The sequence below is a fragment of the Sphaerodactylus townsendi genome, unplaced genomic scaffold, assembly GCF_021028975.2.
Source record: "Sphaerodactylus townsendi isolate TG3544 unplaced genomic scaffold, MPM_Stown_v2.3 scaffold_18, whole genome shotgun sequence".
NCBI lineage: Eukaryota > Metazoa > Chordata > Lepidosauria > Squamata > Sphaerodactylidae > Sphaerodactylus > Sphaerodactylus townsendi.
Window position 1 is genome coordinate 3743100 of NW_025950341.1, and position 12888 is coordinate 3755987.

General features: G+C 45.0%; 1 protein-coding gene across 11 annotated transcripts in view; it reads left to right on the plus strand.

The window, feature by feature from the left end:
- RGS8 (regulator of G protein signaling 8) overlaps window positions 1-12329 on the plus strand; it is a 61573-nt gene extending 49244 nt beyond the window's left edge. For all 11 annotated transcript variants that reach the window (XM_048482534.1, XM_048482535.1, XM_048482540.1 and 8 more), the window contains 2 exons: window positions 8732-8898; window positions 11401-12329. In XM_048482534.1, coding sequence (XP_048338491.1) covers window positions 8732-8898; window positions 11401-11583 — 350 coding nt within the window. In that variant the 3' untranslated portion in view covers window positions 11584-12329. The remainder of the gene's footprint in view (window positions 1-8731; window positions 8899-11400) is intronic.
- The last annotated feature ends 559 nt before the right edge of the window (window positions 12330-12888 follow it).

The window sequence follows — 12888 nt, forward strand, 5'->3', positions numbered from 1 at the left end:
ATAGGTGTCAAACTCGCACCCCTCCAGATGTTATGGACTACAGCTCCCATCATCCCCTGCCAGCATGATGGGGCATGTCCAGGCTCGGCTGCAGTGCCCAGACTTACCCCACTGAGTCCTGCACCAGCTGGCACTGCGGGAGATGGGAAGGCTGCAGAGGAGCCTCTTGCAGGGAGGGTGAAGGCCTTAGAGGCCTCAGAGGCCTTGTTCAAAGGGGAAGGCAGGGAAGAGAGGAGGCTTAGGCCCAGCAAGCCCACAGCTGAGGCAGCTGTAGAAGATGGGCTGAAGAAGCAGCTCAGACCAGGCAGGGCCCGCCCGCCCACAGCTGAGGCGGCTGGAGAAGATGGGCTGAAGAAGCAGCTGGGACGAGGGAGAGGAATGAGAGGGCAGAAGGTATGTAAGGAAGTGGGAAAGGGCGAGTCTGGAGCTACCGCAGCAGCAGAAAATGTGGGTGGTGGTGTGAAGAGACAAGGGAAAGGGACAGCTAAATGGTGGGAAGTGGGAAGAGGACCCTGAAGCCCAAACCTCCTTTGAGAACCTAGACCCCAGTTCAAGCTGGTCCTCACCTTGTGCAGTAACAGGGTGGGAGTCGTTCACACAAGCTGTAAACACCTCTCCCTGCGAGGCCACAGGGGAGAGACAAGGCCCTGGAAACTCCTCTCCTTGTGAAGCAACAAGGGAGGGAGGGAGGGAGGGTGTGAAAGCTCAAGCCAGACAGGGGAAGGGAGGCAAGGAGGCCTGCTAGGAGGAGGGTGGTGTGGGCGAGGGCTGCCCGTACACCCAGTGCTTTGTGGGCGCGGTGGTTTCTTGGCCCTTGGGCCAATTGGGAAAGTCATCGTCTGGGGAGACCAATCCCCAGGTTAGGGAGGAGGGAAGGACACACTGCCCAAAGGGCCCGGGCGAGGGGGGGATTGCCACAGGGCGTGAGTTTGACACCTGTGCCAGGTGTCTGTTGTGGGGAAAGGAAGGGAAAGAGTTTTTAAGTCACTTTGAGACTCCTTACAGGAGAGAAAAGCAAGGAAAAGACCCAACACTCCTCTTCTTACACTTTCTGTGGCTTGGTATTTATGAAGGAAGGAAGATAGCTTCTGGGAGATGAAGGCCACAATCCTGAGCATTCTTAAATGGCAGTATTCCTCACTAAACAAAATGGGACTTGCTTCTGAGTAGACAGGCAGAGCATTGGGCTGTACAGTTCTGTCTGGGGGAGAGAAAGAGACACACGGAGAGATGTAACCACGGGAGGACAGGAAGGGTTCACTCTCCTTGCATATTTCATGCCCAGGAGAGATGGACTGGCTAGACAGATGAAGATTCTGTTTGACAGGATGCTGGAAGAGACATGAAGCAGTGGCATCTCTTGAACTATACCTCTTGCTGGGTTGGGCAAGTGGCTCATCAGTTGTTCAGTGCCTGGCGGGACTGTTTGTCCTTAGCCGCTGTCAGACACAGAGGAAAAACCCCAGCTTTCTTGTGCTAACTTTGGGAAGATCTTTTTAGCCTGCCTCCAAACTTCCCACTTTCATTCTTGCATGTGTGTGTGAGAGACCTCTGTGCCCTTCTGTCTATCCCCTTCATTCATTACTGTAAACAGTGAGCATCTTCCCACAAGATAATGCTGGAAATTCACTTTCTCCCCCCATCCCCAGTCCCTTGGGAAGCTGGAATTGCATAAGTTTTGTGTGGCTGCCAAAATATGCAATCTAAACTGCACCAGTGTCATTGAAATGTCAAATACCTGTCTTGGTTTTAAGCAGTGGTTATTTAGAAGGCCAATCTGGCTTTGATCCCGACTGACAAACAGCACAGTTCTATTTAGCACAACTGTAAGCCCATTAATTTCAGTAGCCCTGGTGGTGGTGAAAAGTGTCAAGTCACAGCCCTTAGGGTTTTCAAGGTAAGAGACATTCAGGGGTGGTTTGCCATTGTCTGCCTCTGTGTATCAGTCCTGGACTTCCTTGGTGGTCTTCCATCCAAATGCTAACTAGCGGTGACCCTGCTTAGCTTCCTTAGGCTGGAATAACTGCACAGAATAAACAGGAGCATCTTAAAAACAGGCCAACTTTTGCTTTTGACAAAATGAGCTCCAGTCCACAAAAGCTTGTGCTGGAATAAACCTTTTATTAGCTTTAAAGGTGCCAAAACAATCCCATCTGTGTTTCCTGCAACAAAGTAACCCAGCTACCTTTCTGGAATTATCTGCATAGTGTTGCCCTAGAAATGTCTCGATAATATAGAAGTTGGGAGATTGGGAGCTGAGGGTGTCTGTCTTTTTGCACCCAAAGGGGGATGCATTGAAGGGATCTGAACCTTCTCTCCTTCCCACCCCACCCCCCTTTCCTGCACGTCATTGCTTTTTAAAAGCACCTTTCTTTCCAACTTGGCTCATTTCTAATGTTGGAACCCTCCTGGGAGAAAAGGTGCCTGAAGCAGTGGAGTGTAGAGAAAGGGAAGCAGAATTTAACTCCTCTAATGTGTACCTCCCCTGACCTAGATGGTCCAGTTTAGCCTAATCTTGTCAGATCTCAGAAGCTAAGCAGGGTTGCTCCTGGCTAGTCCTTGGATAGGAGGCCACCAAGGAATTCTAGGGTCGCTATGCAGAGTAAGGCAATAGCAAACCACCTCGGTTCATCTCTTGCCTTGAAAACCCTACTAGGTTGCTATAAGTCGTCTGCGACTTGACGACACTTTACACACACTTCTTTTGATACAAAAATTAGACACATGCACACTTCCTTAGCTGAATGGTAGAACAAATCAGTATGTTGCGTTAATAAAGGCTAACAGCCAAAACAGACTGAATTTCTTTCCAATTTATTTTATAATAATGTATTTACACAGATAACAACAGAGCTATCCAAAAAGCTTATCCTGACTTCAAAAAAGTAATCACTTTATGTCAGGCGCATCCACATATCAAAGCTTAGTCACAATAATCAAACAAGCATACAGCTCCTCTAATCAGATATTTAGACAGTTCCAATTGAACAAATTGTCTCTAGTAAGTTATTGAAAACCCAAGATGAGCCTAGCCAGCTGCTAGTATATATCTGGCTTTGATGTGTCTTCAGAGGTTCATGGTATTTTCAAAGTTCATCACATTTCCAAACAGTGAACATTCTCCTAATTCATCCCTGACTGCGTGTGACTCAGCTAATCTCTCAATTGCTGCAAAATGTCCTATCTGTGAAAATAAAGGTAAAGTTTCCCTTTCAGTCGTGTTCGACCCTGGGGTACCACTGCAAGCAGTGATTTCATAGGCAAGCCGTTTTTGTGGGGTAGTTTGCCATTGCTTTCCCCGGCTATTCTTTACCCCCTGGCTATGTGCTAGGTACTCACTTACCGACCAAGGAATGGATGGATGGCTGAGTTGACCATGAGCCAGCTGCCAGGATATCTGTCCCACAGGGGGCTCAAACTCCTGATCGTGTGAGTGGCAGTGCAAGCACTTAACCACATGAAAATACATTATTATAAAGTAAATTGGAAAGAAATTCAGTCTGTTATTGCTGTGAACCTTTATTAGTATACGTTTATTAATATACTGATTTCTTCTAGCTAGAGTTGCACTCACACACACCCCTTTGTGACAATGTTATAGTTGAATAGGGCAGATGGGTGTGAATAATAAACATGCCTACCCCCATCATATCTGTTATCGAGATTGAGATACAGTCCCTGAAAGCCCACTCTTCTTTTCTCCGTGTTAAAATTAGTAGACCAAAATATTGATGTGGTAACAACACCTTGCAGGGTTCCCTGTCCTTTCTCCACTTTATTGGCCACTTCTTGGCAAGAAAGCAAGACGATGTAATGTTGCCATACGTTTTAGGTTTCTGCACTTTAGGAGGGCAGGGATGAGGGACCAGTTCTGGGGCCGAGCTACCCAAGCCACTGGTGGGGTACCATGCTTGGCATTCAGCTCCCTCCCAGATATCAGTAGCATGAGTGTGCTTGTGAAACTACTGATTGGGTCAAGCCAAGTTCCTGTGGCCACACTTTTAGGGTCTTGGTTTCGACTCAACCAGCAGCAGTAGAGCCCCAGGAGGAAATGAATATTTGGGCAACAAACACTTCTAACAGGCTCTTGTTTTGGTGACAGCTATATATTCTCTGTAATGTTTATTCTCGATATTGGCCTGATGACAGAAGATCCCCCCCCCCCATCTCCCTGAGAGTTGGAGGAGGTTTGACAGGGAAATTGCTGCTTGTGGTGTGCGGGCATTCTAATTTTGTCTTCAGTGAAGATGAATTTTTTTTCTGTGTATTTCCAAAAGCCTGCAAAGCCAACCAGAGGCAACAGTGGGAAATGTGGGCATACATTATGGGAAGTACTGCCACTCGCAAACCACTTTCTGCTCTCATAAAAACAGCCATCTGCCTCAAGCTTTTCCAAGGCCGCCCTCTGAAGCAGGTCAAAAGTAATGTCACCCCACCGCATGGCTGGCCAGCTCCAATGTATTTGCTGAGCGTTTTTGAGGAGTTGGCTTTTTCAAGTGACGAGGATGGAATCTGCATATTACAAATCCTTGTGTGTGTTAGGTGACAACATAATGATTCTGTACCAGTTGCTATGGTGGGTGTTTTGCTCTTCTAAGAAGCACCTGGTCCTTTTCTACTTATGACTACAGTCTGCGAAGAAAGGCAGTTTCAGTCTTGCACCATGTTGTCTTCTTATCTTCAAACTGTCCCATAGAGCCACTCATGATTCTGTTGTGAAAATAGCATTACTTAGATCATGGCTACATCTGAATACACCAGCAGTTTGAGACTGTGAAAATAACTTGAGGAAAGGGAAGATAAAGATGCTCTTCCCTGCCTGCTAAATTCCCTCACCTTTCCTCCACTTCACTGACTGCCACTTGCAGGTGGGGTTGCCAAATGCCTGAAGAAAAAATGTCCTGTCCCTTTAACGGAGGTTAAACCAGATCTCCATGCCATAAAAAGGATCAGCTGCCCATTTCCACACATTTTGAGCCTCTACTAAAGGACCAGTGGCGTAGCACCCACGGGATAGGGTGGGGCACAATGCCCTGGGCGGAGCAGTGACAGAGGCATGGCCGAGCCAGGCCGTCGCAGGGGTGTGGCGGGGCATTCCAGGGTGGGGGCAGGCAACACTGCAGCAGGGGCGTGGGGCGTGTGCACGCTCCTGGCTCAATTTCCCCTCGCTCCATCTCTGGACAAGACATTTCTCCAAGCCTGCTTGCAGGGTAGAGAAATTCGCAGCATAGCAGCATCAGGTCATCTATGTTTGTATTAATAGACATCACAGAAGGAGAGAGATAGTGATGTGTTTTGTCTGCTGCAATGGCTTGCTTCAGTTTCTGTGAAGGGAATTTTTAAAAAATATATGTCGGTAGGGGGTCTGGGAAGGAGATGAATTGGAAGCACAGTAGAAAAGAAAGCCACAAGCTTTCCAAAGCAATCCTGTATCCACCATTTATTTCCTTTATGCATTCACTGATATATAGAGCACCAGGAGGCTAGGCAGAAGTCAAAGAAGGATCTTGGGCTTCCAGCTGCTGAGCCTTCCTTCTGACTCTTCCAGGAGACTTTTGGGGGCAAAGGGGAAGCAGAGGTCTTTCTCAGAGTATCAATCATGAGAAAGTGCCCTTCTTTCATTAGGCTCTCTGCTCATCTCCTCACGTCTCCTGGCAAGCGTTCTGTTTTCGGAAAACCCGGCACAAGTAGAAAGGATGCTGGAAAGCACCAAAAGAGGAGGGAACAGGATGATCAGTAGACACATGATGAAAAACCACTTCCAATTATTTCAAAACAAAAATTCCCAGGAGGCAAGTCAATCATTATCTGTGGGATCAAGTGAAGACCAAAGAATGTAGCTGGTTCTCTGGCAGTATTTTCTGTTGCTGAGTTCTGGGTTGAAGTTTGATTTGGGACCACCTGCAAAGATTTGGGTCATTATGTGGGGCCCTGCCTGACATCTGTAGATACTGGACAGACAAGATGAAAATCACACATCTCAGTCCAGCAAACAAGAAGCAAGTTGTAGGCTTATGTAGCCTCAGTTTGCCTCAAGCTCATGTTGAGAAGAGAGAGGAGGTTCAACTCTTCAAGTCATTTTTAAGTGGGAAATGTGTGTCTTCAAAGGACACAACTTTTCTCCTTTGAAACGTTAACAATGGAGAAGAACAGCCAGCTTCAAACTGCAGAACTGAGTGGGGGCTGAAGGGGTAAATCACCTTTTCCTTTCAGGCACAGCCCCAAAACAAAATGAAGCTGCATTAGTCTGTATTTTATGGACTGAATGAACTATGTGATCTTCTCATCACATCAAAATCCAGTTCCTTCTTGTCTTCGTGGATTATATACACTGGTTTGCCAATATATTATACAAATGCATGAGCATAACATACCTTCTCCTGTGCTGATCTAGAAGCCGCTCGGTTGGTTCATATGTGCTATTTCTGAACTTCTTGGAAGATAGGAATGAGACTTTTGCCAACCTGTTCCCTCCTCCTCATCCAGCCACTTGCTTCCCAATTCAGGCAAACCACAGTTTGCTAATACCTATTACATAGTAAACTATGAGTCGTGCCTGCCTTCTAATTTCCGGGGGCCAGGTTTACCCTTTTTGAAAAAAATAGCTCTGTCATTTCAAGGGCAGATATGTCACAGTGTCTCTCTCTCCACTTTTGCTGCCTTTTAGGGAAAGGCACAAAATCAGTGTTTTGTATGGGAAAGTCAGGAAGGGCATAATTATAGTTTTCATTAAATATCAGTTTCCCCAAACTGTAACAATACTCTCAGAATTTAGCTAAAACAACAATGATAATGCCCTTCTGAACTTTCCAGTACAGAATTAAAATAACAATGCACATCACTACTAGACAAGATTTCCTTTCCAGAATAGGCACACATTAGGCATGGTTTTTAAAATTAAATATGCTATTATTTTTTAAAAAAATGTGGGTACAATATAATATTGAAAAGTAAAATACTGCAAAAAATGTTTTTCACTAGTAGCAGTGATTGGAGAAAGAAATGCCCAAAAAGAAGATGATTTCCACCTTCAACTGGACTTGGATTCCAGTTGTGGAGATCAGATAGATAGAAGTTTCTGCTGTACCATCTGGACCTTTAATGAATAACTTCAGACTGTTTCCCTTAGCAGCACTGACAGAATCCCATGAGCTGTAAAAGCCTTGTCCCTTGGTGACTCAGCTGATAAAATCTTGGCTGAGGAAGTTAGGACAACCTGTGATGTGTATCATTAACAGCTAGCCTTGTGGCACAAGATATCCCCTCCCCCCATGTATTCTAGGAGATGGGCATACACTGATTGATAAATAAACCTTCCGTGGATAAGAATGATGTAGCTAACTGCAGACCAGTCTGAAATTAGGGTAGGATGATTGAGATAGTGGTGCAGAGTGACTCTAAGATTACCTGGATTTTTCAAGTGCCCTTGATCCTTTTCAATTCAGTTTCAAGCCTAGCTATATGAGAGAGATAGCTTTGATTGCCCTAACGGATCTCAATTTGTAAATGGATAAAAATTATGCTTCTGTCAGACCAGTTGGCATCCTCTGAAATGAACTGATCATGCCATCTTTTAGAAACAGAAGTAGGAATGAGTAAAATCATTCTTCATTGACCATGTCCAGAAGATCACTTTTTGTGACATGGGATCAGCAGTATGGAAGTTGTTTTGTGCAGTTCCTCAGGCTCACCATTATCTTTGATTCCTTGTAATCTCCAGAATGATCATCAGTAGCTATGGAACTGGGTGTTGTCACTACGTTGATGACACCCAGTACATCTCTGTTCTTAGCCCCCCAAAGGTACTGTCTCTGGGCTAACATCTGTTAGCTGAGGTCAGTTGAGGGAGAAGCTGAATCCAGACAAGATGGAGTCAATGCTGAGATGTTAGAGGCTGTTAAACTCCCCATATTCAGTGGGGCACAGTTGAACTTGGCTGATTCAGTAGAAGGCTGGAATAAGCAACACTGGACTCTGTGTTATTGATAGAGAAGCGGATGAACTCAGTGGCAAGAAGTGCCTTTGTAATTTTCAGTTAACCCACAAGTTGTACTCCTAATTGGACTCGGCTGATTTGGGCCATCTTGATTTAGGACACAGTATTCTGTGAGCTGGTCCACAGTTTCATTCACTACCTGAGGCTATCCTTGAAGTCAGTTCACAAACTTCAGCTGGTGCAAAATGCAGCCATTCAGTTATCTGTTGGTTTTAGACACAGTTTGCATAATACACATAATTCTGGCAACTCTTCACTGGCTATCTGTCAGTTTCCAAGTTTAATTCAAGGTGCTAGTTATTACCTTTTAGGCCTTTCATGACCTAGGCATACATATCTGCAGAACTGCTTCCTCTGCAGAAATGTTCCTCAGTGGCAGCTCCACTATGTGGATCAGACCTTACTGACAATGCCATCTTGTAGGCATCCAAAGACAACTATTATCTGGACCCAGAGCAACCCACAGTTTGTTGAATGACTTTCCTGAGTCATCAGGAAGCCCCACACTTCCTCAATTCTTTGTAAGCTGTGCAAGGCCTTGTTGTTTCAGCATAGCTTTTAATGAAACGTTGTCAATTTGGCATTGTAACTGGAATTCTGGAGTGTTGGAATGTACTGTGGTACAGTGAGCTAATTGTTTTGTTTTAAGTAATGTTATAACTCTTCTTGAGTCCCTGATAGGGAGAAAGGCAGGCTTAAAATGTCATAATTGAACAAACTGTATTCTCTTTTCAGATGGAGTGGCTGCATTTCGGGCCTTCCTGAAGACGGAATTTAGTGAGGAAAATCTGGAATTCTGGCTGGCCTGTGAGGAGTTTAAAAAGACACGCTCAACTGCTAAACTGGCTTCCAAAGCCCAGAGGATTTTTGAGGAATTCATCGATGTGCAAGCACCACGAGAGGTTAGCGGATGAGTGGTGTGTTTATTTTGGCAGGATTGATCATGGAAACAACAAAGTGGAGAGGAACCAGGAACTCAACAACATTTAGGCTGTCTCTGTTGATCACCATTTCCCCAGCCCCCCAGCTCCAAAAGCCCATGCCCAGAGATATAATAAAAAAGAAATGATGCACTGGGATGTGTTTGGACGATGGTCCAATTAGGGGATACCCCCCTCCTCATCCATTTCTGAGGAACCTTTGAATTCTCCTTCTTGCTGCTCTGCATCTGTCTCCCTCTCCAATGGTCAAAAAGAGAAGGGGGCAGGGCTCATTCTTGCTCTTATATACCCCTCATCCCTCCCACATCTGTCACAAAGAAAGCACTTTCCTACTATTTGGCTCATCCTTCAAATTGCATTCCTTCTCCAGCCTCTCCAAGTCCCAGATCTAGAACCTGCCTTCCCTGGCAGCTCCAGTTTTATGAGGTTTAACGAATTAAACAAAATTTCCCCTTCTTTGGCATTGTGTGTATGAGATTCCACATCAAGCAGACATTAAATTATCCTCAGCTAGTGAACCTGAGTGTTCTCCAGGTTTGCATTTAAATGCAAAAATACCGGTTTCAAGGAACCCAGGAAAAACCTTAACCCAGCCTTTTTGCCATGGCTTGTTGTTGGAGTTCACACCCATTGTTTCGTCCATTTTATGTTGTCCCAGCCAAACAGCACTTGTAAAAATTCACACAGCCAAATAGCGAAAACTCTCTTTCAACTCAGCAACTGACTGTTCTAAGAATCCCTTCTCCACAGCAAAAAGCCATTCTGGGCCAACAATAACCTTTGTTGGGTGTGTGCGTGCGTGTGTGTGTGTGCGTGTGTGTGTGTGCGTGTGTGCGTGTGTGTGTGTGCGTGTGTGTGTATTCTCAGTTGCTTTTTATATATGAGTTTACTAACTATAAACGGAGGGTTACATGGAGATAAAATAAGAAATCCTTTCTTTGCTGTTACACATCTATCTACATTACTGTACATTTGGTTACATCTTGGTACCCGTCTGCTGTCTCGTGCTTGTGGTTGTGTTGGTGGTGGTGCTAGTGGCGCATCTGCTCAAACAAAGAAACAGAGTTGACTTTATAACTTCAGATGTACATGCTCACTAGCATGTAAGCAATGGCTGTCTGACTGACCAATAGCTAATCAATAGATCAGGTCATAAACAGTGACATCAGCAACTTGTTTACATATGAACAGTTAACCCTTTTATAACTGAGTTGTGACAGGCACTTGCAAAATCCCATCATAGTTCTTCCTTATTTAGGGCATTTGAGCTTCCCGGGCTTATCAGGGATCCCTGAAAGCCTGCTGGAAAAGCTGGGAAAGGAAGGCTGTCTGATTTTTGTGAAATGGTCCTTACACACCTTTAAGTTCAATTTGTAATGTGTATGAGTGATTATGTCACTAAAGATGATAGGAGCATATAGTCATAGCACAGAGTGTTCCCTGTCGAAAGCAGCAGTAATACAACTGCAGCACATTATGCTGTAATCAAGACGGGAACTGTCTGGGATAGTTTTTCTTCCTCACACAGAGCAAAAAGTTTTGCAGGTAAGGGCCTGAGAACTTGCAGTCTTCTGATAGCGAATAGCCAATGTTTCACAATATTCTGAAGATATAAGAATGGTATAGGAATGCTTCCGTACAAACTATCACATGTCCTGGGTTTTAACTGTATGTATTTTTGGATGTTATAGCCAATGGCTCAAACAATAAATACTACTTGACTTGACATGTCCTGGGTTAATGTTTAATCAGTACTGTCATGCAAGGCAGTTTCCATTTGGGAATTCCAGCTCCACCTTGGGGGAGCACATAGGAATTCCAGACTTATAGGTGTAATAATGGTTTTGCTGTGACCTGGATGGCCCAGGCTAGCCCAATTTTGTTTGATCCTGGAAACTGAGCAGGGTCCATCCTGTTTAGTATTTGGATGGGAGACCACCAGCGAAGTCCAGGGTTGCTCCACAGAGACATCAATGGCAAAACAACTTATGTTGTCTCTTGCCTTGAAAACCCTATGGGAGCTGTTGTAAGTTGGCTAAGACTTTCCAGCACCAATATGGGGAAGGTTCATAATCACTCACAAGCATGGGAGCTGCTTTTTAGTTACTGCTTCCTCACTAACCATGCCCAGAGAGTTGCTTTTGGGTATAGGAAATCAGCAGCATCAAAGCTGTCTTCAGAGCTCTCTGATAGTCCTGATACACGGCTGTGGTAATGCTGGAATGTAGGAACCATGTGGGTGGGCAGGACCACAGGAAAGAACCACATTTCTATCACAGTTGCATTGGTGTGGTTCTTCCCACATAATCATGTGCTTTCAGAGAGGCTTGGGAAGTTGGCAGAGATCATTGCTTTCAGGGTTGCTTGCCTGCAAATGTGAATCGCATCTGAATTGGACAATGTACCCAAAATACTATATGAAACCAACCATCACCTAAAACCAGTTTCTTGTTCCTTTATCAGGTGAATATAGACTTCCAGACACGGGAAGTGACAAGAAGGAACATACAAGAGCCGTCACCATCCTGCTTTGACCAGGCCCAGGGGAAAATCCACAGCCTCATGGAAAAAGACTCTTACCCCAGGTTCCTGAGGTCCAAAATCTACACAGACCTGCTGTCGCAATCCCAGAGAAGGCTCAGCTAGGGCAGGGAGGAAGGGGGATTCCCTCCCTTAGACACCGTGAGCTTCCTGCACCAGCCAAATCCATCCCCATCTGTGAGATTTCATTGGTGTTGTCACAGCAGAAGAAGGCGAACAGGGAAAGGAAGAAGCATGGAGAAGCGAGGGAAGGGTATGTGTGGAAAACACGTGCTCTTTCTGGTTTCCAGTTTGCGCATTAGCACACCTTTGTATTTAAAACATACCTGCCTACATGAGACCCATTGTAGTTGATGGTCTTCTTCAAGAGGATAAAGTCTGGTCTATGTTTTATGCTAAATCCAATTAACACAAAGATGGGTTTCCTGAATTGTTTCTACATCAGGCTTTTCTGTAAATAATGCTTTGACCTGAGCAGTCAAAGCTGATCCAAAATGAGTAGCTGCAGGATCAGGGCCTTGTGTTTCCAGAGAGTCCATGAATCAATGGCCAGAGGTTTCAGGCACCAGGCAAAAAGAACGGGCCAAGACATAGTCTTGCACTCATCAGAGTCAAAGCCAAGAGAAAGCATGAAGAAGGGAGAAGGCAGATGCTTCAGGAAGATATTAGAGTGCTGGACAAAGCTAAATGCTACATGTTGCTCAGGCATAAATGCACACCTGGAATCATCTGTAGGCCTGCCAGTAGACCTGAGCCTTTAAATGGTAATACTGTAATATGGAGCATTGCTCAGTGGTAGGGCATCTGCTTTGCATGCTGAAATTTCCAGGTTCAGTTCCTAGCATTTCCAGGTAAAAAGATCAGATAGCAGGTATGGGGAAAGACCTGTTCCTGAGAACCTGGAGAGCTACAGTCAGAGGAGACAGCACTGGTCAATTGTTTTGATCAGTACAAGCCACCTTCATGTGTTTGTTGTTACTGGTTGTATTGCAGAGAAGAAGAAAAGTTTGGATTGATACCCCCTTTCTCTCCTATAAGGAAACTCAAAGGGGATTATGAACTCCTTTCCCTTTCTGTCCCCTTATGAGGTAGGTGGGGCTGAGAGAATTCTTTGAGAACTTTGACTAGTCCAAGGTCACCTAGCAAACTTCATATGGAGGAGTGAGGAAAACAGATCTAGTTCACCAGATAAGAGTCTGCTGCTCATGTGGAAAAATGGGGAATCAAACCAGTTCTCCAGATTAGAGTCCAGCTGCTCTGAACCAGTACACCACACTGGCACTAAAGAGAATAAAGTTCTGGGCTCAGGCAAAAACCAATCCTACCAAGAGGTTCCTGGGCATAGCTGGAGAATCACTATGAACTGTGTGTGGAATACAAGATTCAGAAGACTTCTACTCACTTAGATAA